The 20,571-nt window shown below is 49.2% G+C and overlaps 10 protein-coding genes across 10 annotated transcripts; 5 read left to right on the top strand and 5 right to left on the bottom strand.

Moving 5' to 3' along the window:
- Positions 1-1,376: 1,376 nt before the first annotated feature.
- On the bottom strand, positions 1,377-3,895 carry BDV37DRAFT_275811 (putative serine/threonine protein kinase (Prp4); the record flags this gene model as incomplete). Its single annotated transcript, XM_032085453.1, has 3 exons — positions 1,377-2,836; positions 2,913-3,133; positions 3,189-3,895. The coding sequence occupies 3 exons, from the start codon at positions 3,893-3,895 to the stop codon at positions 1,377-1,379; spliced, it is 2,388 nt and encodes a 795-aa protein (XP_031936107.1).
- Positions 3,896-4,491: 596 nt separating this feature from the next.
- Positions 4,492-4,820, top strand: BDV37DRAFT_288194 (translation machinery-associated protein 7; the record flags this gene model as incomplete). Its single annotated transcript, XM_032088239.1, has 3 exons — positions 4,492-4,513; positions 4,570-4,659; positions 4,726-4,820. The coding sequence occupies 3 exons, from the start codon at positions 4,492-4,494 to the stop codon at positions 4,818-4,820; spliced, it is 207 nt and encodes a 68-aa protein (XP_031936106.1).
- A 585-nt stretch (positions 4,821-5,405) lies between these two features.
- BDV37DRAFT_275810 (uncharacterized protein) lies at positions 5,406-7,119 on the bottom strand (the record flags this gene model as incomplete). Its single annotated transcript, XM_032085452.1, has 2 exons — positions 5,406-6,894; positions 6,947-7,119. 2 exons carry the CDS (start codon positions 7,117-7,119, stop codon positions 5,406-5,408), a joined length of 1,662 nt encoding a protein of 553 aa, XP_031936105.1.
- A 1,084-nt stretch (positions 7,120-8,203) lies between these two features.
- BDV37DRAFT_21182 (cytochrome b5-like heme/steroid binding domain-containing protein) lies at positions 8,204-9,835 on the top strand. Its single transcript, XM_032080026.1, has 5 exons — positions 8,204-8,241; positions 8,310-8,393; positions 8,460-8,490; positions 8,567-8,804; positions 8,875-9,835. Exons 2-5 carry the CDS (start codon positions 8,381-8,383, stop codon positions 9,103-9,105), a joined length of 513 nt encoding a protein of 170 aa, XP_031936104.1. The 5' UTR covers positions 8,204-8,241; positions 8,310-8,380; the 3' UTR covers positions 9,106-9,835.
- Positions 9,545-11,342, bottom strand: ish1 (double-strand break repair enhancer MSC1; the record flags this gene model as incomplete). Its single annotated transcript, XM_032085451.1, has 5 exons — positions 9,545-10,019; positions 10,076-10,879; positions 10,937-11,084; positions 11,144-11,194; positions 11,258-11,342. 5 exons carry the CDS (start codon positions 11,340-11,342, stop codon positions 9,545-9,547), a joined length of 1,563 nt encoding a protein of 520 aa, XP_031936103.1.
- Positions 11,343-12,164: 822 nt separating this feature from the next.
- Positions 12,165-13,379, top strand: BDV37DRAFT_20951 (PQ-loop repeat-containing protein). The gene is made up of 3 exons (XM_032079981.1): positions 12,165-12,382; positions 12,444-12,701; positions 12,778-13,379. Exons 1-3 carry the CDS (start codon positions 12,312-12,314, stop codon positions 13,334-13,336), a joined length of 888 nt encoding a protein of 295 aa, XP_031936102.1. The 5' UTR covers positions 12,165-12,311; the 3' UTR covers positions 13,337-13,379.
- Positions 13,380-13,715: 336 nt separating this feature from the next.
- BDV37DRAFT_20909 (nuclear transport factor 2 family protein) lies at positions 13,716-14,795 on the bottom strand. The gene is made up of 6 exons (XM_032079978.1): positions 14,703-14,795; positions 14,510-14,527; positions 14,316-14,380; positions 14,163-14,234; positions 14,003-14,104; positions 13,716-13,907 (listed from the first exon to the last, which is right to left on the bottom strand). Exons 1-6 carry the CDS (start codon positions 14,707-14,709, stop codon positions 13,797-13,799), a joined length of 375 nt encoding a protein of 124 aa, XP_031936101.1. The 5' UTR covers positions 14,710-14,795; the 3' UTR covers positions 13,716-13,796.
- Positions 14,796-15,110: 315 nt separating this feature from the next.
- On the bottom strand, positions 15,111-17,565 carry BDV37DRAFT_290847 (SWAP/Surp domain-containing protein; the record flags this gene model as incomplete). The annotated part of the gene is made up of 1 exon (XM_032088817.1): positions 15,111-17,565. The coding sequence occupies exon 1, from the start codon at positions 17,532-17,534 to the stop codon at positions 15,111-15,113; it is 2,424 nt and encodes an 807-aa protein (XP_031936100.1). The 5' UTR covers positions 17,535-17,565.
- A 182-nt stretch (positions 17,566-17,747) lies between these two features.
- Positions 17,748-19,553, top strand: BDV37DRAFT_262365 (uncharacterized protein). The gene is made up of 2 exons (XM_032083415.1): positions 17,748-17,928; positions 17,989-19,553. The coding sequence occupies exons 1-2, from the start codon at positions 17,819-17,821 to the stop codon at positions 19,025-19,027; spliced, it is 1,149 nt and encodes a 382-aa protein (XP_031936099.1). The 5' UTR covers positions 17,748-17,818; the 3' UTR covers positions 19,028-19,553.
- Positions 19,496-20,220, top strand: BDV37DRAFT_262364 (uncharacterized protein). Its single transcript, XM_032083414.1, has 2 exons — positions 19,496-19,512; positions 19,598-20,220. Exon 2 carries the CDS (start codon positions 19,603-19,605, stop codon positions 19,789-19,791), a length of 189 nt encoding a protein of 62 aa, XP_031936098.1. The 5' UTR covers positions 19,496-19,512; positions 19,598-19,602; the 3' UTR covers positions 19,792-20,220.
- Positions 20,221-20,571: the final 351 nt, after the last annotated feature.

Below are 20,571 nucleotides of genomic sequence, written 5' to 3'. Positions count from 1 at the left end.
CGAATCACTCTACTTGGTCAGAAACTGGACACATCATCTCTCCCTTCGATTTTGCAACTCGGAAAGCATGAAGTTGAGGTCGAGGGATGAGTTAAGACTTCCCTCCTCCCACCCCCCCAGATCTCACATGATCCCTACTTCGACGCACTCGAGGCGGACCTGAAAATTCAGGAAGCCACCTGAAGCAACTGGGAAAAGCATCCCTGTTGGCACTAATGGAGGAGTCGGAGATTTCTTCATTGGCTCGGCGGAACTTTGATACTCGTAACTTGGTCCATGACGACGATGAAAATCAGAATCAGAATTAATAATAACGACTAGCCAAAATGATATTCTAATAATAAACTCCCCGATCCAAAATCTCGGCAGACATGAACATCCAAAATCACAACATACTCCGTAGGAACAAAAATAAATAAGGAAAATAAAAAAAGATCGCCTCCACAGTAACACCGAGAAACGAAGAAAAAAGGAATCCCTTTAAGATTACGATCATCGTTCATCGACACCTTTTTGCGAAACTGACTTGCATTCTGTACCCCAGACACGATAAGAGCAGTCTTAAGAATGGATCCCAATCTAGGGTCCCCTCCGCAAGGGGCCAAACAAAAGAAAAGAAAATGAATCTGCATTCCGGTCTGATAGGTCTGCAAATATTGTTGCTTATCCTTCTGACCTATACTCTAACGGTCGACGGATGAAGACCGAAGCCATTGGGAGATCCTGCAATGATGAAGTCATACTGACTGCGATGGCCTTCGTTCCTTCACTGGTCCCTCGTCATACCGACAGGCTCATTATTGAAACGAGAGAGGGAAGATTCAAGGGATAGACGTGTAACATGAACGCCTCCTCAACTGGGAGTTGCTGACATCATTCTGGACGGCTTTCTGGCATGATGATTTGAGTCTCTGGCCCTTTCCTTTTCTCCACAACTATTGTTTGCCTCGTTGCGCCTCGCGTGGATGGAGGAGCGAGGCTCGTGGTGGTGGTGGAATCGAGGGATGGGATACTCCATACCGACCCTATCACCGTCTCACATTCACGTCGGATCCTTGCATATAGACTCACACAATAACAACGACAACAAAGACCAACCCCCCCTTTCGTCAGCGACCATGGATCGGGATCGGGATCGTCTTTGCATCATCCATTGAGTCAGACAGCCTGATGTTTGCCACCACTAGAGAGGAGGTGTTGGCCTGGACAATGCAAATCCCTGCTCCACCTGGCAATCAGATAAGTGGCAACTTCGCCCGATGGACATGGGGAACGGTGGTATATTCCCATTGGATTTGAGTAGACACAAGTATACTACGATGACATTATACTATATACAAGGAACGGTGAGTCGGAGCTCCACTCCAGGCAACGAACTAAGCCTTCGGCCGCAAAATGAACGGATGCTTCAGAGCCTCAGCCGGCGTGCACCGCTTTTCCGGGTTGAGACTCAAACAGCGATCCAGCAGATCCACAAACAGTGCCAGCTCCTTCGCCTCGCTGTCCGTCATTCCGCGAGTACCTTTGCCCATCAGCCTCGTTTTCAGATCCCGAGTGGGCTTTTTGAAGTCAACCACCCGCGTGACCAGACGCCCTGTGATCTTGTCTTCTTCGGTGCTGTGGAAATTCAACATGTCGTCAAAATGCATGTGTGTCAGCGATCCCTTTCGCAGAAGCTTGGGAGGGTATTTGCCCCGACATTCCATTATCGACCGTAGCATCTGATTGTTATTCCGCCCCGTAAACAAAATCTTGCCCGTGTACAACTCGAATAGCGTACAGCCAATGGACCACACGTCAATGGCCTGATCGTAGGGTATACCCAGGATGATCTCGGGGGCTCTGTAGAACCGACTCACAAGGTACGGTGTAATCTCGTTCTCCGTGGTCGAGGATGCAGAGCCCAAGTCACAAACCTTGAGAATGTTTCGCTGTTCGTTAACCAGCAGATTGTCGGGTTTCAAGTCCGCATGGAGGATATTACACTTCCGAAGCAAACTCAGCCCGAGGAAGATCTGCTGTGCGTACGCCCGAATCGCCATTAGATTCAACCCCACATCTCGTCCAAATTTCTTCAACACCTCACGTAAGTTCATGCTGAGATTCTCAAAAACCATGCAGAGATGTCCCTTGTGATCGAAATGGCGCTCGAATTTGATAATGTGCTTTTTATCATCGGGATCGGCTTCATGAAGCTGTTCCAAAATGCCAATTTCCTTCATACCAGCCTTCCTCATGGTGTCATTTTGTCGAATAATCTTGACTGCAACCAGCTTACCGGTTTTTGAGTCGGTCGCGCGTACGACCGATGAGAACATTCCCTTGCCGAGGTTCTGCTGTACATGATATCGCCCGTTGATCAACTCACCAAGACGCACATTGTAGTATCCTTCCGGATCATCCCAGTTGTCCATCATGCTGATATCCAGCTCCTGTGGCTGAGGCACGGCGGGCATGGCCGAAGCGTGCGCTGGCTGTGCTGTATCCTGTGATTCTTCGGCAAACATGTCATCATCATCCTCTGCAAACATGTCGTATGGATCCTTCGCCTTGGGCTGTTCTTGCTGCACTGGAACAGCATCGGGGATTAGAACATCTTGTTTGGTCGTTTTTGTCTCGTCGTATGACGCCGCAGAAACGTCCGCACTGGTATGCCTTTCCCTCTCAGCTTTCATGTCAAGGGTGGGATCATAGTCCGCTGCAGAAGGTTCATCTTTATCAGTTCCATCCACCGGAGCATCATCATTAAGCAAATCAGCATCGTTGCCGATCTTGAAGTCGGAGAAAGCCTCTCCAGTACTGTCGTTTGGTGTTTCGGAAGCTGACAGCTGCGAGTCTGCAAAAGAAATTTCGTGTTAGTTTAACAATGCTCTAGGGCACCTCGGTGGAACACAGGTGAAAAAGCCACATACCTGACGCTGCATTGTTTGGTGCAACTGGCTCGCTATTAGGTGTAGACGAGCCCCCATCGCCTGCGATATGGAGTGCCTGTAAACGTAAAGGCGTAGCCTGGCCTCTATACTTAGCTCTAATAGCTTCACGCCGTTTCCGACGAGCCTCCAATTGAGTTGCTTCGTCAACCGGCTCGGCCGGTTGAGGCTCTTCGTGGGTGTCTTGCGTCGTTGCGTTTGTGCTAACAACAATCAGTAAGAGATACTCTACACACACAGCAAACAGTAACAGCATACCTTTCCTCAGTAAGCGACATGGTATCTTCAGAACCTTGCTGCACCTGATTCGTTCGAGTTTCAGTATCACCTTTGGAATCTCGAGCGACGGGTGTTTGCCCTCGTTCGCTCACTAACTGTTCAGTAGACGACCTTCTTCTAGCATCTCTGGAAGCTACACTTTCCTCCCTAGGGGTTTCCCACTCGTCACCCGAGTATTGCCTAGGTTTCCGGACTTCGCGGTACGGCGGTGTTCGGCTTCGAGTACGAGGGCGCTTATCCCGGCGTCGGTCATAGTCATCGCTATATCGAAGACCTCCGCCGTAATCCTCCTCTCGATCATAGTCGTGATAGGGTCTTGGCCGTCTATGGGAGGAACCGCGGTTATAGTACCGGTCATCGTACGGATATCCGCCGCGTCGTGAGAGGTCGTTCCGGAACCGTCGATCATCATAATCATCGTCAAGTCGACGCTTATGTCCTCTGTAGCTTCGGTAGGGAGAGCGGGAACGGGAACGCGATCTCGTCCTCGATCTCCGGCGACGAGACGATCTGCTGCTTAGAGATGCTGGAGATCTGGGCGCCGGTGATGTACTGGCTCTGGTGGGACGGTCAACGCTGTTGCCATTAAGAGGAATTTGCGACGTAGTTGCCTTCGTCTCTGAACCTGATTCGATGATCTCACCCTCAGAAGGGGTCGATGGAGACCTCGACCGACGTGAAGCCATGATGCGACAGGTCCTCCACTTGACGTATACAAGAACAAGACCAGAGGTGATTTGTATGTAGTACGACTGGCCTTTAGAGCAGCTTTAAAGACAAGAAGAATGATCCTCGGTTAGCAAGAATGCTTCCGATGATGAAGTTTAGGGGGAGTGTATTGAGAAAGTCCAACCGGCTAGAGATGCCACGAGCCCTTGCCAACTTCGACTACTGTCCCGAATTGAACATGAGTCTTCTCCAGGAAGCGATTTTATGTGAGCGTGAAATGATGACCTAGACGCCAAAAGGAACAGATAGAAAAAACCAAAGCCGAATGACACGATATCGGGATGATAGGTCGAGATGAGAGATGACTTGACGCGGTACTTTCCCAGTCACTTTATCAAGAAGTTGATGAAGGCGGTGTCAAGGAGGAGATTTTGTGCCTAACCAAATCCAGTACTAGTGCCACCCCGCACATGGCGGCAACAAGATAAGCTGTGTTTCGCGCCATCAATTTTTTTTCCTTTCCCCCTCCTTTTGTTTCCACTTTCGATCAGCCACGTTGTTTTTTCGCCCGTCGGTTACTCTTACACCTTACAAACTATATCATTAAATCAAAATGGGCGGTGCAAGCAGAGAAGGTATGTCACACATTTGCTATCATCATACAGGGCGTCTATTGACTTGGAATTCCCAGGTGGCAAGGTCAAGCCTTTGAAGGCTGCCAAGAAGGAAAAGAAGGAGCTCGATGACGATGATCTCGCATTCAAGGAAAGACAGAAGGCTGGTATGGATGTCGAATTCCATCGTCTACATTTCGCTTGTCCATACTGATCGTCTTCACTACAACCAGAGGCCAAGGCCAAGAAGGAATTGATGGACAAGGCCAAGGGCAAGGGCCCATTGAACACTGGTGCTCAGGGCATCAAGAAGTCGGGAAAGAAATAAATCTCTCTTGAGGACGGCCCTACGCTATTTTCACGATATACAACGAGCTACGAGCTACGAGCGCAATGGTGGAGGGTTACCATATGGGGCCTCATCGCTATTTGCAGTATCTGAACAAACTCATATATTGTTATTCTCAATTTCAATATACCTCACCGAAGCCAAAACCAAACAGGGTCAATGCTGCCCACTTGGTCGACTCGGCACAGGCTCGTTGATTAACAGAACCGACCAAACTATGAGGTTCCATTTACAACCCAACTCGTGGCCTTGGTGTTCTTTGAATACCGCATAGTAACTGCTGATCATGCGCCGTTTGTATTATTAGACTAATGTTCAAGATGCGAATTGGTTTTTTTTGTTTTTTGGTAAAACGCTCATTTAGGGTATATGCAACGCTAGGGGTATGGCTTCGCCGATAGATCTTGAATAACAGGAAAAGACAACTCAGCGCAGAGAGGGAGAGAAACGAAGGAAGAGAGATGCCAACAAATTAAAAAGTATCTAGGAGAGAAGTATGTTGATGAGAATAAGGGAAAATAAAAGGAGAAGGGAAAGAATGTAGAAGACCCAGAGAACCGCCCTTCAGCTAGTCACTCGTTTAACCCATAAACCGCTGCTGCCACCATTGCATTCCTGTTCGTCACGCTTCCTCCATGCTCGGAATAGTTTCATGCCAATCTCGTGTTCTTCTTTAATGATATCAGCCAGTTCGTTGTTCAAGCTGGCGACCGTTTTCTTGACCTCGTCCCTTGCAGCCAGATCGTAAGCAATGGGGCTGGGCTGGATGACTTGCGTCAACTCGTAAATCATAGTATTGATGCTTGCTTTGCGGCGTGCAAGGTAGTCTCTCCTTGCTTCCAACATTTCGATGCGATTTTGGGTTTGTTGCGCTGGGGTACAAGGCAGAAGTTCGTTCGTTTCTTGAGACGGAGTGGGCTTGCGCGATGGCTTCTTCCCTGGAGCTACCGAGCTGGGAACGGGACGTTTTCTGGACATTATGGAAGGTTGGTACTCGGTAGACTGGGAAGCAGCGTCGATACTCCCTCGTGGACTGCCTGTCGCGGTTGAACTGCCTGCTTCTGTGGGCTCGTAGGTAGTTACACTGAAACGGCTCGATGGTAGACCGAAGTCATCTTCGTTGGTGAGTTTTAAGCCAGCAAGGGTACTGGTGAGATCAGGCTCCGGTAGATTGACGCGTGGCGGAGCACGGCTGCTTGCGCTAGTCGCAGGAGGGGTCGGCTCCTCAAACACTGTTCGGTGGATATTCTTGCTTGGCGCATGCATCTCCGGAACATTCGTGTTTGCTTCACCACTCGAGATAGTCGTGACGATGGAAGGAAAACCCCCAAGGTATGCGCCACTAGGTGATGGGCTCTCTCGACCTCTTAACTTAGAGGAACTCCTCGACAAGTGCACACGAGATGATGATCTGGCTCTTGGCTTTTCCTGCAAGGGTTCCACGATCGGAGATCTTCCACTAGCACCCTTCCAAGGCACTCGCATATTGGGTGGGAGGAAGAGGTCACTTTCTTTTGGTCGGCTACGGGCTCCTGAAAGCTTTCTTTTCTGCTCCCTGCCCCAGTTGAGAACGTCCGAACTACGAGACTCTATAGCTCTAGCGTCCGAGGATATGTGAGTTTCGAACGTGCATCCGGGAGCCGCATGCGCAAATGTATCTATGTTATTCTGTTCACGGGAGAAAGTGTCCCATGCGGTAGCAGGTCGCGTAAAAGACGGAGTGGGATCTTCTTGATTATCTGCGTGCTTGCGCAAAACAGGTATGTGGCTGGTGAATGTCTTCTCCGTCTGTCCGCCCCCGAAGTACTGCTCGAATTCTTCCTCTAGGGATGAGACTCGAGAGCTGCCTAGACTAGCAGGTCCATGGCCAAGGAAAACCGGCGAGTCAGGAGGTGAGATTGAACGGCTGTCCGTTCGACCGGGAATGTCCGAGTCCTGAGGGAGAAAATGCGTTAAACTGATCGAGGGTTTACGTCGGCTGTCCGCCATGGTATCTTGCGAATATGGGCCTGCCATCCCAACCGTGTCCGGCCGGCGCGGCTGAGAAGAGTTCCTAAAACGGGTTAGAGAGCGTAGAGCTGTGCTACTTCCTAGCTGGCACATACTTTGGCGGGGTTGGCAAGGTTTTTGCATGATATTTGTTGTTTTCTTTCTGCACACCAGAAACAAGAGGAAAGGACTGGTATTCATTATCATCCCAGGTCTTGCCGACCAAAGTAGGAGTTCCAATTACCGGCTTCTTCGACCGATGGAAATTCGATGAAACCTTCAACCACATTTTGATCTGAGACACCGCGAGCGATCTTGCTGCCGCTAGGGATCGCGATGATCAGTGGATACAGCTATAATAATGCAAGGGCGCAGTGACATACCTCAAATGCCTCCACTTATCCAAGGAGGATAGAAAAGGAAGAGTAGGGGGTTAGAAGAAAAAAAGTCCAAAATGTCGAAAGTAGGACGTTGAACGTTAAAGGAGGATGAAGAAAATGATCCCTGTCACGAACAGGCTGGTCTGATTTTCAATGTGGATTACTGCAGAGACATGCCAGCATGTCATTCAACACTGAGAAGAGGAAAAGTCGGCCAATCCTTGTTCGGTATGCACTCCAACAAAGGGAAGGTTTGGCTGACAGGCACTCAAATGCAACACGGATAAAAACCGCCCAGTAAGTAAAAGAGGGGATTTAAAAAGAGAGAAAAGAAACTCCGCACAGAGAGAAAGAATGGAAGCAAAGAAATTCCAAGAAATTACACAGTGCTCAACACAGAGTGAAGGAACGAAGGAACGAAGGAACGAATGAACAATTGCAAAAAGAATGAATAATAATGACTATCAGGCTCGCCTGATTGAGGGGACAAGCAAGAGAAAATGAAAGTCATGGCTTCGGAACAAGCACATGCCCTGAAAGGGTCCTGTTTCAGCGATTTGCAGGATTTCTGGTTGACTAACAGTTCGTGGTTAGTCTCCCGTTAGTTGGGTTCATCAGGTACTATCATTAGTAGTCAAGGTTAGCTCCGTGACTCCATAACGATTATGATGATCTTCACCCAGACCATTGAAAGCCCCCCAAGTCGTCCGAGGTGTGGATTTCCTCGGTCCTGAACACTAAAAATAACAGGGATATAAATTAAAAGGAGGAGAAATCCCGTCTTCTCGGGTGTCTGTGCAACGGGACTCGAAAAAGATTTGACATCTACAACAAGCCTGTGGAGTTGGATTAAAGATCCGTGAATTACCTTGGGTAAAACCATGGATGAGTCGATGGCCTGAACCCTCAGGCTGCAGTTGGGACTACAGCTGCGAAGGGTTCACGTGCGGTAAGTAATACCGCTGTCAGCATCGGCTTCTATCTCCGCCTTGGGCTGGGCACGCAGCTCTGTGAATTTTACATACCGTACCGTAAGTTCAAGTAATACCCAACGCTCTCTTCCGTCATCTCCAACTTGACCAACTTTACCCTCCGTCAGCTTCATCCTCCACATCAACTCCTCCTTCTTTCAACTAAAACTACCGATCTTCCTCACAAACAACTATAACCATGTCGTCTCCACGTATGTGTCTTTCGATATCATCCGTCAAACACATCAATCTATAATCCGTACTAACACGATCTCCAGAGGACGGAGCAGTCCCGCCGCCCGCCGAAGTGTCAGTATCCCAACGCCAACGCAAAGAACGAGTCCGGTCCCCCACACAATCGGAAACTAACTCATATCCTCTTTAGTATGTCAATCGCATCGCCGATCAACCTGCTCCTCCTCTCCCTCTTCGCCGTTCTGGTGTACATGCAATTCCGACCAAAAGCGCCCGTAACGCTTCCCAAGGGTCCTGCGCCCATCGTCTTCCGCACGTTCACCCCCACCACTCTGCTCGAATTCAACGGTGTCGATGGAAAGCCCGTCTATCTAGCCGTGCGCGGCCGCGTCTTCGATGTATCCCCTGGCAGGAACTTCTACGGACCGGTATGCATTACTTTGTGCCCATTGCGGTGACGAGAAGGATCATAGACAAAACTAACTCATTCTGGTATAGGGTGGCCCCTACGAGAACTTCGCTGGTCGAGACGCATCCCGTGGATTGGCCTGCCAGAGCTTCGATGAGGAGATGCTTACTAAGGACCTGAAGGCTCCTTTGGATGACCTCAAGGGTCTTGATGCGGATGCGTTGGAAAACCTCCAGTCCTGGGAGGAGCGCTTTTTGGAAAAGTACTTGGTTGTGGGTAAATTGGTTGCTGAAGGCGATCCGGAGGCCCCGAAGGCATAATTGCCTTGTGATCACCCACCACGGATAGTACCGCGTATTGATGATGGAATGCAGGGTTGAAGCTTCTACGGGGTCGAAAGTACCTTGATAGAAAATGTAGCATTTGGTATTTTCAAAAGCGATGCGAGTGGTTTTTTTGTTTGTTTCGCATGAGACATGATTCGATTGACGCTCGAATGTGAGCCGCATATATTGGGAATTTTTAGGTCAAAATAAATGCCATCGTATTATAAGTACTAATGTTAAACCTGCTACCACCACAATTGCGTAGTAGGTAGTGATATTGCCAATACAACATTTTGCAGTTGAGCAGCGCGGTCACCATAATTACCACTCCATTTTCAAGATAAATCAAGAGAGAACGACAAAGAATCAACAGGTACTGTTACAAGTCATCAAATCGTAGCCGAGATTAAGAACTCCTTGGATTTTCACAAGTTCACAGCTCCGCTCGCAATTCTTCCGCAGACTCCGCAGCCTTCTCTTGCGCCTTCTCAGCAGCCCGCTGACCCTGAGCCCGGCCACTGGCCGCTCCAATCTTCAACTGTTCCAGAAGCCAGTTGGTAGCATCCTGGAACTTAGCATAGATTGTTCCTTGTGGAGTGGTAGTGCCGTATCTGAAGTACTCGGCGTTACGACGTACTGCAGCGCGTAGTTCATTGGGACTAGAGCCTTGATAGACCGGAATACCGTAGGAGTCGAGGTAAGCCTTAAGCTCAGAGTGAGACCAGGTGTCGAAGGTGGAAGACTTGGCAGCGTCAGTAGCCTGCGCCATGTATGACGTAGCTGATGCCAGATTTGCTCCTCCAGCCTTGGAGGCCTTAGCGTAAGTATCTTGAGCTTGTTTCACAAGCTCATCCCGAGTCAGATCCGCACGGTGGGCTGCCTTGGCGTTCATGGAAGACAAGTATTTCCTTCACTTGAGGTCAGAAAAAGGGTTAATACTTGGTTATTTGAAAGGTTGACTTACTTCAAGTGCTCAGTATCCCAGGTATCGAAAGTCCAAGCGGTCCAGCCAGTGGCTGCTTTGTGCTTGTGCAGTCTAATCTTTGCAAGAAGCTCGTCACGCTTGTTACTCTGCGGAACAGGGACGCCTCGTGCATCCAAAAAGGCCTTGAGACGGGAGTCGGACCAGGTGGCGACAGCAGCATCAAAGGCTTCCTCACCCTTAAGCTGTGCGGCATCGGTTGCTTGGGCGTATTCGTTGCCAGCCTTAGTAGTAGCAGCGCCATATAGTTCTGATGCCGTCGAGGTAGCACTCTGGGATGCAGTCGAAGCCGCAGAAGAGGCCTGACTAACCAGGGAGGCGCGGTGTTTTCTGGCCAGTGCGATCAGCTCATTGCGCTTAGAGCCTTGGGGCACCTTGACATTATGTTCGTCAAGGAACTTCTTCAAGTCCGAGTCAGACCACGCATTGAATAGCGCTTCACTCAGAGTAGCCTGAGCGGCAGCTGCGGATTTAGAAGCAGAAGCAGCGAGGTTTCGTGCTTGTAGACTGGCCAGTCGAGCGTTGCGACGCACCGATGCGATCAGCTTGTCACGGGTTGTAGGCTGAGGCACCGGCCAGCCACGCTCATCAAGCCACTCCTTCAGATCGGACTCAGTCCACTGCTCGTAGACCCAGTTGCCAGGATAAGAAGCAGCCTCCCCGAGTTTTTTGGCAATTGCTTCGTAGTTTTCACGGGCCGTCTTGAGCAGCACATCGCGCTTGCGTGGCTGAGGGGCAGGGACACCATGCCGATCAAGGAAAGCTTTCAGATGGGAATCAGACCAGCTATTTGCATTTTCTTAGTGACGTGCATAGTAATGAGCACCTCTGTTCTTGACTTACGATTCAAAAATCCAGTCCTTGGCATGATGCCACTGATCGGTAGCCTGGTCCGCTGCTTGTCCCAACGGCTTTTGAACTTTCGCGTTCCAGTTTACCTTCACAGCGTTTTCGAGGTCTTTGCGGTCGGCAGGGGAAGGATACGGGATGTCTATGCCTCATATTAGTTTCTTGCGGTGTATCAAGACATTTCTCTTAGGCAGGTCGTACCATGGTCGGTGAGCCATCGCTCCAGTTCGGTTTCGTGCCATTTGTCGTACACTACAGTGGTCCTTTTGTCAGCATATCCTTTGGTCTTCGGGAAGCATATAGATGGTTGTATACCGGCTTTGCTGAACCACGAATGTGCCCCAACCGCCTCCACGGTTGCGAGGGCCAGCACCAGACCCGAAGCCAAATTTAGCTTCATAGTCACTAGTTCCTAATGTTTGGCGTGTCTTCTAGCTGAATGATCTGGAGTCACTATCAGCAGTCAGTATCGCTCAGAGAAATTTGGGTTGTGAAATGAAGGACGTCAATCGAGGACAACTTACACGAGTCCTTGCAAGGGAGATGGAATTGGAAACAAAAGATTATGTGAACAAGTGTAGTATTTATTTATTAGGAAGGATGAGAGGACCAGAGGAGAGATGATTGCCGAGTGACGTAGTTGTTTGCATGGTTACTGGCGTCATCGACTGGGCCAACCTTGGTCGCGCCTCTTCTCGACAATTCGAGGTGACCGTTTGCTCAGCTGTTGCGGATCTGCCATGGTTTTCACTGGCCGATCAAACGTCCAAGTGCAGTGAATGTAGTTCAAATCTTGTAACAGTTCATAGTTCGATTGTACCCTCTTGATGGTGGAAACTCCCAACAGATAAGAACGCCGGTCTAACCATTTATAGTCTAGCCCAGGTGTTGCCTCTTTGGGCCATGCGGAGAACCTGGACTTTGAAGTGTTAAGGCGAATACTGTGTATTTACCTCTCCGTACCGTACCGAACAAACAGTGCATACAGCACTTTATCGCTTATCAGGAGTTCGTAGACCGAGTGACAAGTCATCTCTCTCTCTCGCTCACTACCCCCCCAACGCATCCACTTGACATCGTATTAGCTACAAATAACCTAAATTAAGGACACAGCTTCAGGCATCCTTACGTGAGATGGCTCTTCTTTAGCCCCAACGGTTGCAACTCGCTGGCAAATTGCAAAGGAACTCACCATAGCTATCCTCTATCACAGGGCTTCGCCTCGGATGCTCTTGGTCAGCTGTTTATCACTGTCTTAATAATCCCAAATCGATCAGTTGCTCCTTAATCAATCAACCGCCATTATTAAATACCCGATAGAGTATTATTAGACACGACGTGTTCATCCTGTGCTTTACAAAACGCCAGAATGGATCTCCTGTCCAGCGCCCAATGCAAGCATCTGGTTTCTCCAGACTATATAAACTTCATCCTATCAATGTACAGTTTCCTCGTCTAACACCATCGGAAGTCTCCTTAAGGCATATACTAAACCGAACAGCTTGATCTTATTCGGTATACTGTTATCCTACCTTCCTCAGCATTACCGAATCATCTCCCTAAAGAGCTCCTACGGCATCTCACCGTATTTTGTCCTATTGGGAACAGTCTCTGGTTCGTCATCTTTAGCAAACGTGCTATCCCAACAACAAAGTCTGCAGGATGTTTCCTGTTGTAGTGAAGTCAACGGCCTGGCTTGTTTCGCAGGATTACTAGGCATCCTCCAGATTGGAACACAGTGTCTCTGCTTCTTTGTCATGTAAGCGACGTATCCATATGGCAATTAACCTATATCCATATCACTAACAAGCGACTGCCTTCTAACTACTCTACAGCCTATTCTTATACATCCTCTATTTCCCTCGAGATGTACAGTCGTCATCGCCAACCTCCAAACCAAGACCGCAAGGCCCGACCTACCGGACCGCCTTAATCGTAGGCGCCATCTGTATTCTACACATCTCCGTAATGCTTATTGCCACTATCACCATTGGACTCAAACGACCCGCCTCTCTGCAGTCCTGGTCCAACTTCTGCGGTATCTTGGCCGCGATCCTTTCCTCGATTCAATACTTCCCTCAGATTTACACCACTGTCAAACTGCGTTGTGTCGGTAGTCTGAGCATCCCCATGATGTGTATACAGACACCAGGTGGCTTTGTTTGGGCTGCCAGTCTTGCGGCTAGATTAGGCCCAAAAGGATGGAGTACATGGGGTGTTTTGCTTATCACTGCGACTTTACAGGGTCTGCTACTCGTACTGAGCGTTTTCTTCGAGTACCTGGGGCCGAATAAGGGACACAGTCATGGGGAGGACGGCCCAGTGGAGAATGATGTGCGCGATGAGCAAGAGTCGCGTCCCTCCGAAGAGACCCCCCTTCTTCAGAACCAATGATCGGCTCCAGTATGACAGTGATTGGACAACTTTCATACGATTGCTGCCCGTGTTTCGATTTTTTGGGTATTGACCTTTTGGATCTTCATTTTTCAGACGAGGAATGTAAGTATATATGTGGCTTGGAGCCTCGGGTACGATGCGGTAGACCTTTCCTTTGCTTGGAATTGAGGCAACTCGTCCACTGTACTGTTGGTATGGCAACAGGAAGACAACAAGACAGGACGCAGGGCAAAAGCCCCGATAGACGATGTGATATAGTTTCAAGTCTAACTAGTGTATAACAGGAGAGTAACATCCAATACCCACACTACTACCCCGCAACTAGGAAGTTGAAGCAAGCCATTCTCGCAGTAGAAGAAGTAGCAGCAGAGCTGTTATCCCCTCATAATCATAATATTCATAAGCTGGATCCCCGCCCAGAACCTAACCTACAACATCGGCCTCCGAGATTCCGCACTTAACCGAAAACCAGACGGAAGATGTCGTTGAAAACGTAGTAGCTTCCAGCTCCGTCAGGCGAAAGCTGGAAAGTCTGGGAGAATTTCATGGGGGTTTGCTCCTCATCGACCTAAAAGTAGAAAGAAGCGGGATAGTTTAGCAAATAATCCAACCTCAACCGTCCATGGATGGGAGAGAGAAAAACAAAAAAAAGAAAAAACCTACAAGTAGAACACCAGTCACCATGACAAGGATACCGCCATTCTCATTTGAAGGCTGGGAGTCAAGGGTGCTGACCTGGTGAGAGACCTTCTGGAAGGCAAGAGTCTGCAAGGAGCGATTCCAGTTAGCAGTGCTATTGACTACCCGCTCTGGTGTGACTCACAGTCAACTTCTCAATGATTCTAGGAGCGCCCAGAATGGAGTCATTCTCGAAAGTGAGCATAGAATTATCACGCTGTTATCCCCACAAGAAGAAAAGAAAGATTAGTTTTTCCCTGCTCTTGCGTTCAAGCCCTGCGCATAGAGGAAGACATACGTAGAGACCAGCCAAGTTCTGGCGCTGGTTATCGAAGGTGTTGTAGTAGAACTCAACGAACTGCTCTATTGGTTGCAATTGTTGTTAGAAATAGTCATGCGATTTTAGTCCGTGTTGATGGGTGGGGAGTCATGATCGTCGTTCAGCGCGTCTTTATCTGAGACGACGAGGGAACGTGAAGGAATATCACTCACTAGCGACGGCCTGGAAGTCTAGACGGTTGAGGATTCATGTGTTAGCTTTAACTCTCTTCCCATGTGCGTTGAATGCCTGCGCTCCTCATCTTGGAGGGGTCATGGGTTGAGGAGGGGCATTAGAAAGCAACCAGCAAAAGTAGGCTGATGGATTCGTCGTGAGAGGGGTAACTGTAGCACAAGCATGACTTACCGGCCATTTTGACGGATTGGGGGGATGCGATAAGACTGAGTATTAGAATTAAAGGGTATAACGCTGGAGTCGGGGACAGAGAGAGGGGAGGAAAAGCCGGGCTGATATCAACATCGAAAGTATTTCAGGCATTGTGGGGCTCCAGAATACAGTTTGGGCCCAATCATCGTCGCTGCCTCAGGCAGGGCGCCCATGGCAACCAATGACGCCTCCGTGGTTGATTGCGACTTCCATGGATGCGGGATTTGTTGCGCATATTACTTATAGTACATACCTAGTAATCGCGTCGAAGAAAATGGAATTCTCATATCTTTAGCGTTCAACACGGTGGACTAGAAGTGGTATCAAACCAAGTAGTTCCTACTATTTAATACTACATAGTGAAGATCGTATTCATGACAGGACATATCACTCCGAATCGGAATCCGCAAACATATCTTCCGCCTTTGGTCGAGGTTTGCGAACTGGCCGCTGGGGCTCCGGTTGAGCTGAGGGCTCTGGCTGCCTCTCTGGTTGCTCTTTCGAGCGACTTTCTTCCACAAGCGCGCTGTCTTCCTCCATAGGTTCGCCTTCCGGGACTTCCAGATCGCTGTCCTCCATTGGCTCTCCGTCAAGATCGCTCATCGGCTCTCCATCGAATTCTCCTCCGGGAGCAATATGTTCTTGATCAATATCCATACGACTAATCTTAGCTTCAGGAGGCCGACCTGGGTCAAATTTCTGTGTCGTTGTGTCTTCTTCCACAGACTTCCAGCGACTTTTACTCCTGGAGAATGCATTGGCGGCTCGTTCGGCTTCGGCCTTCTCCTTTTCTTCCCGTATTTCTTCTTCCGTGAGCGGCGGTTTCTCGAAAACCCCATAAAAATGTTCCTGGCTCGATTGCGGGAAGACACACCAGCCTTCCCACAGATGCAAAAGAGTTCCGACACTTCGCTTCCATTTCTCCGCTTTTAGGCGACCCCAATTGTAGTCTTTCTCCAATCTTCCAAGATGCTCGAAGATTTGATGCGTTTTTAACGATGACTCGAACAATTGCCGATACCGCCAAGCATGTCGCACGCCGCTGGTGGCAGAAGAGGAGAGGATGTCGGAGATAAGATAGAGGCCCACCAACTTCGCGGAAGACGTATCTAAATTGCCCTTAGAATGAGAGTGAGCTTCCTCTGCATCATTGGAGACATCTGCAGCCTGTTCTCGCCGAGCCGCACCCTTTTCCATTTCACGGTCAGGATTAGCCCCTGTATAAGCAAATGGTTCCTTTATATTTGAGACAATCATCTCCACAACCTCTTCTGCACCTGCCCCTGCATGTTCAATAGCAAAAGCAGTAACACGCGCGACGTCGCCTTTCCGTAGCTTCGCATGTGTCGTCGGGAGACGAGCGAGGAGGTGAGTTAATTTGGCCTTTTGGAGTGGATTCATATAGCCTAGCCCATCATTACTGGCACCCACACCATCAGCGGGAGGTGCTCCACTATGTTGACGTCTATCATCTTCCACATCAGAGAGGTCCTCATCAGAAGAGTCGTAATCCTCGTCAGAGACAAACTCATCCATCTGAGTGGTGTATTCAAACTTGATATTGCCTTCCGGGGGGGCCCAGTGAGCGCCACCTTCGAAGATCAATAATGAATTCCTAGGTTTTCCTCGTTGGTTCCCCCTCGAACAGCTGTTGGTAAGGACTTCCCATAGCTTCCATCGGTAAAATACCCCACCGGCACTTCTTGCATCCCATATCCATGCCCATTTTTCTTCTCTTTGAACTTCTGGCCGACTCATGAGGAGAGCTTCGAATTCCGGACCATGGTTTAACAAGTTTTCCAATGTTTTGTGTATTAGTCTCAATTGCTTCAGGTCTGCCGGCGCCTTCACCTCGACCTGGGTGTTGGGACCACTTCTACCAAAAGATGGCCCGTACGAAGCCGGGGGCGCGAATCCACCGCGATGCAACCCGGGTGGTGGAGCACGATTCAATCTTCCTTGCATTTCAGGAACAATGGACTTGGCACCAAAAGGAAGAGAGCTTGTGGATGATAGGCCAACAGTTACTGGCATCGTCGAGCTGATGGCAGCAGAGGATAGGTGTCTCGAGATCGACAGGTAGTATCCCCATCCCAAGTATTTGTTCTGAAGCGCGCTGACTGTGCTGTCTATATCCGAGGCGGCAGATTCGTTTGCCAGAGTCACGATGGCGGACATCGATTTCCGATCCGATGGTTGACCAGAGGGACGTAGGAGCTTGACATTATCCACTGACAAAACTGACGGTATTAATGACTTAATCACAGACGGGGAAGTGCCAGGAGGTAGCGACGCCAAGTACAGCGTGGGCTTAGCTGCAGCACGCTCGGCCTCTTTCGTATCAACAGTTGTATCCTCCTCATCGTCGGAGGTGCGAAAAGCCGCGGCTGGCGAAGCAGTATTCTCAAACCCTAGCACTCCATGCGAAAAATCCCGGTTTCTTTGTAGCGGCTGGAACCCTTCATGCGTACGTTTCCGCGAAAGAGATGGCGGCGGTGGTCCTAAAGTACCAGGCCCGCTCATGCGCGGGCCGGAGCTGGTAAAATGCCGTTTTGTAGGGCCTCCCCCAAATCCAGAACTCTTGGGGTTAAACCTGTTTAACCTTCCATCTGCAGACGGTCGGTCTGGCGCGGGAGAGTCATCTTCGAATGACTTCACGAAGTCTTCGTAAACAGCAGCGGTTTCAGCTCGTTCTCGGGCACGCTTGGCTTCGGCTTCGGCTTTCTGGCGCTCGAAGAGTGATTTCTTAGGGAGGGCCGAAAGTTTTGCAGAGACGTCTGGAAACCCCTTAGGCTTCGAATCGTCAGACATTGTGAGTCAGCTGCTACGCAGCGAATCTCTTTGGTATAGCTCACTGGGACTATAGGGTTGCGGAGTGCTTAATGTTGGAGTTGCTGAAAGCTGTCGGGGCGGAGACGGGAAGTCTGTTGTAGCCTGAGGCAGCGAGTAACAATCAACCAACCAACGAAGTACAGCTTGAGGTAACTTGTTCAATCATTGCCTGTCAACTCCCATCACGTTTTCTTTTCACCTCGCTACAGGAATTATTGATTGCGAAAGACATTGCATACGACTAAGCACATAGATAGACTGTCATGGCGTCCCAGGTACCAGCTTTACTACGATTCCTATCCCAAGATGCCAAGGTCCCTCTCGCAACTGCTATGGGTAAGGTCATGGAACTTCAGAAAGCCGGCCTCACATCGTATGGATAATTCGACTCCCCATCCGTAGTGAGGATGGTTTATGACTGATATTACTTTAGTCCTGAGCAAATCTCCAAGTCAGAAATCAAGACTATCCAAGAGATCTTCAAAAACGATAAGTTGGCGAAGCAGGTGTGGAACGCAGCAAAGAGAGTTTCCAGAAAGCGTGAAGCTTCAACCGGGAGCACAGAATCTCCTCGTAAAAAGGCAAGAGGCTCGGACCAGAGAGATACTACCACCCCTTTTGACATAGAATGTGCACTCGCTCTTCCGACCACCTCTGCGACCGAAGATGAATTGTCAAAGGTTGTCCTACTCACGAATAGAGCACCTCTCGTGCTGGCTTTTGCAGTCTGCCTGCTGAAGCATACTATGCCAGAGCAGCCAATCTCTAGCAGACTTAGCCTCGCTCAGGCAGTTGTTAGCGCTAATAGTCGATCCAAAGCTGCCAGTCTGGGTATTGAAAGTGAGAACCCCGCTGACCAGGAGGGCTGGGGAGAAGGACAACCTGTTGTCAAAGTCCTTGGAAGAGAAATCAAGGTTCTTAAAAGGTGGGACTACAATCCCAGGGAGGGTAAGTCCGTGGATGTGGTTAGTTCAGAACAAAATGAAGATATCTACCATGTGGCCGATGATATCTTAGGCCAGGATGTTTCGAATTCAGATACCTCGAACGGCATGCCACCGTTATGGGGGATTGACCTCGAGGCACTGCGAAGCGCACATCGTGGGAACTCGACTGGGGCCTCCACCGCAAATGAACCTCTTCCAATTTTCACGCCAGGTGCTGCGCGGTCATATTTACTTAAGTCATTTACAGAACTACCAAAGGATACTAACCCAACACCAGACAAGCCGAAACGGAAACGCGTCTCTCAAACAGACGCCGAGAAAGAGACATGTTTGAGAAATCTACTGCGGTCCATTGACCTGGTATGTCAGTCTTGGGCTCCGTTTCTCAGCAAAGAGGAGTTGGATCGACGAGCATGGACCTGGTATACACACGTCAGGCCTGCTGTCCAAAGCGGAGTAGCAGGCTGGGGAGAGAAAGGTCAGGTGAAGTTATCTGACATTCTCGCTTTGAGGAGACAGCCATGACTGTGAGTCCGACTGTTTGGGGCTTTACTGTCAAAGAATTACACCAATCAACAACGGGTCCATTTCATGAACCCGAGAACACTGACGGATTTCATGCTTGTGATCCACTTAGCATCGGATATCGCAAGATCTCTGTGTACCGAAATTGACACGACCGGTGTTATCCAACGTCTACTATGTTCTAGAAGCTCGGTATCTGGATAAGGAAACCGCTGTGTGGGTCAACCGTTGTTGTGATGAGTGGGATCTAGTCACAGACACCAGCTCTGCTAGACGAAAGGCTATTCTCGCTGTTGAGAGTTCACCATTTGATTGATAGCGCAAAACGCGTTTCTTTTACATATACTACTTGCATTCAGGTTCTGACCAGAATGGAACCTAGTAGGGGCCAATGCAGGTAGCAATTTCTGTCTTAGACCATACATGTAATATTTCTCTTGTCCTCCGTCTACCTCAGGACTCAATTGGGTGTCTGCTGGGGACGTCTTGCCGGGTGGGATCGTTAGTGGAATGATCATGAAGAAAGACCCATACATTAGTGGACTTGACAGGATGAATTAGTTCTCTTACAGGATATGCTTAACATTTCGAATGCTTATGATTCGTTACCCACTAGATGGTTCTTCTTTTTCTTTTTCTTTTTTCATCGAATGGGTTGTGTTTTTATTGATCCTTTAACCCTTGGTCCCAACCAACTACTCCAGAGTCGAACGCGGGCGGTCTGTTTGGAGAACCAAACCAATACCATGTTCGGTACCGAATAGCAGGGATGTTACTATGTGACTGTTACGGATATCTGCCTAAATTTTGGTACAGATTGACGAGGAGAGTATTCGGACAAGCAGATCAATCATTTCTTCTTTTTACCTTTTTTTTCTTGGCCCTCTGAGATCACCCGCATGCTCCCCCGTTGCCTCTGTCATCATTCAACGTCTTTTACGGAAGAGGATAAGATACGGTGGTAAAGAAAAATGCTATGACGCGGGCGAGGAATCCTCATCACGCCGATCATCGTTGAGGTCTTCCGCATTCGGCCAGATAGAGTTTTTCCGGTCCAGGCACTGCAGGATTTTTGGAAGAAGGTCCACCAACCGTTCCATGATCCCTTATTTTAGTGCTAAGCGGGGGGGCAATTTTGGATTTGGAATCTGTCGGTGGTCGCTAGGATGTTATGCCGCTTGCACCGGTACTGGTGGAAGTTGTCCGAGCCTTCACACCTTGGATATTCGGGAAAGAATTGGGGTAAAATGTCACTACAATGCGAATTGATAGGTGAAACTTTGGAATTTCAATAACTGGACAGCCAAATACTACTAGTAGTAGTCATGGATGGACGGGAGTGGCACAGGTATCCGAGCCAGCGGAGGGGCTTCCGGGCCCAACTCTGCCAGTGATAGGTCGTTGGGTATGTTTCAGCCCAGAGCCATTCGCGTGGTGTGGCCTCACGGCGCCAATCAATGCAGGCGAGGATCACCCGGTATCAGATTGTTTCATTGAAGCGAGGGAGTAAACTCATGATTTCATTTCGGTAGATTTTTTACTAT

This window comes from Aspergillus pseudonomiae (genome assembly GCF_009193645.1).
Source record: "Aspergillus pseudonomiae strain CBS 119388 unplaced genomic scaffold BDV37scaffold_111, whole genome shotgun sequence".
NCBI lineage: Eukaryota > Fungi > Ascomycota > Eurotiomycetes > Eurotiales > Aspergillaceae > Aspergillus > Aspergillus pseudonomiae.
Note: the sequence above shows the minus strand (reverse complement) of the source record. Positions and strands in the feature narration are given on the sequence as shown.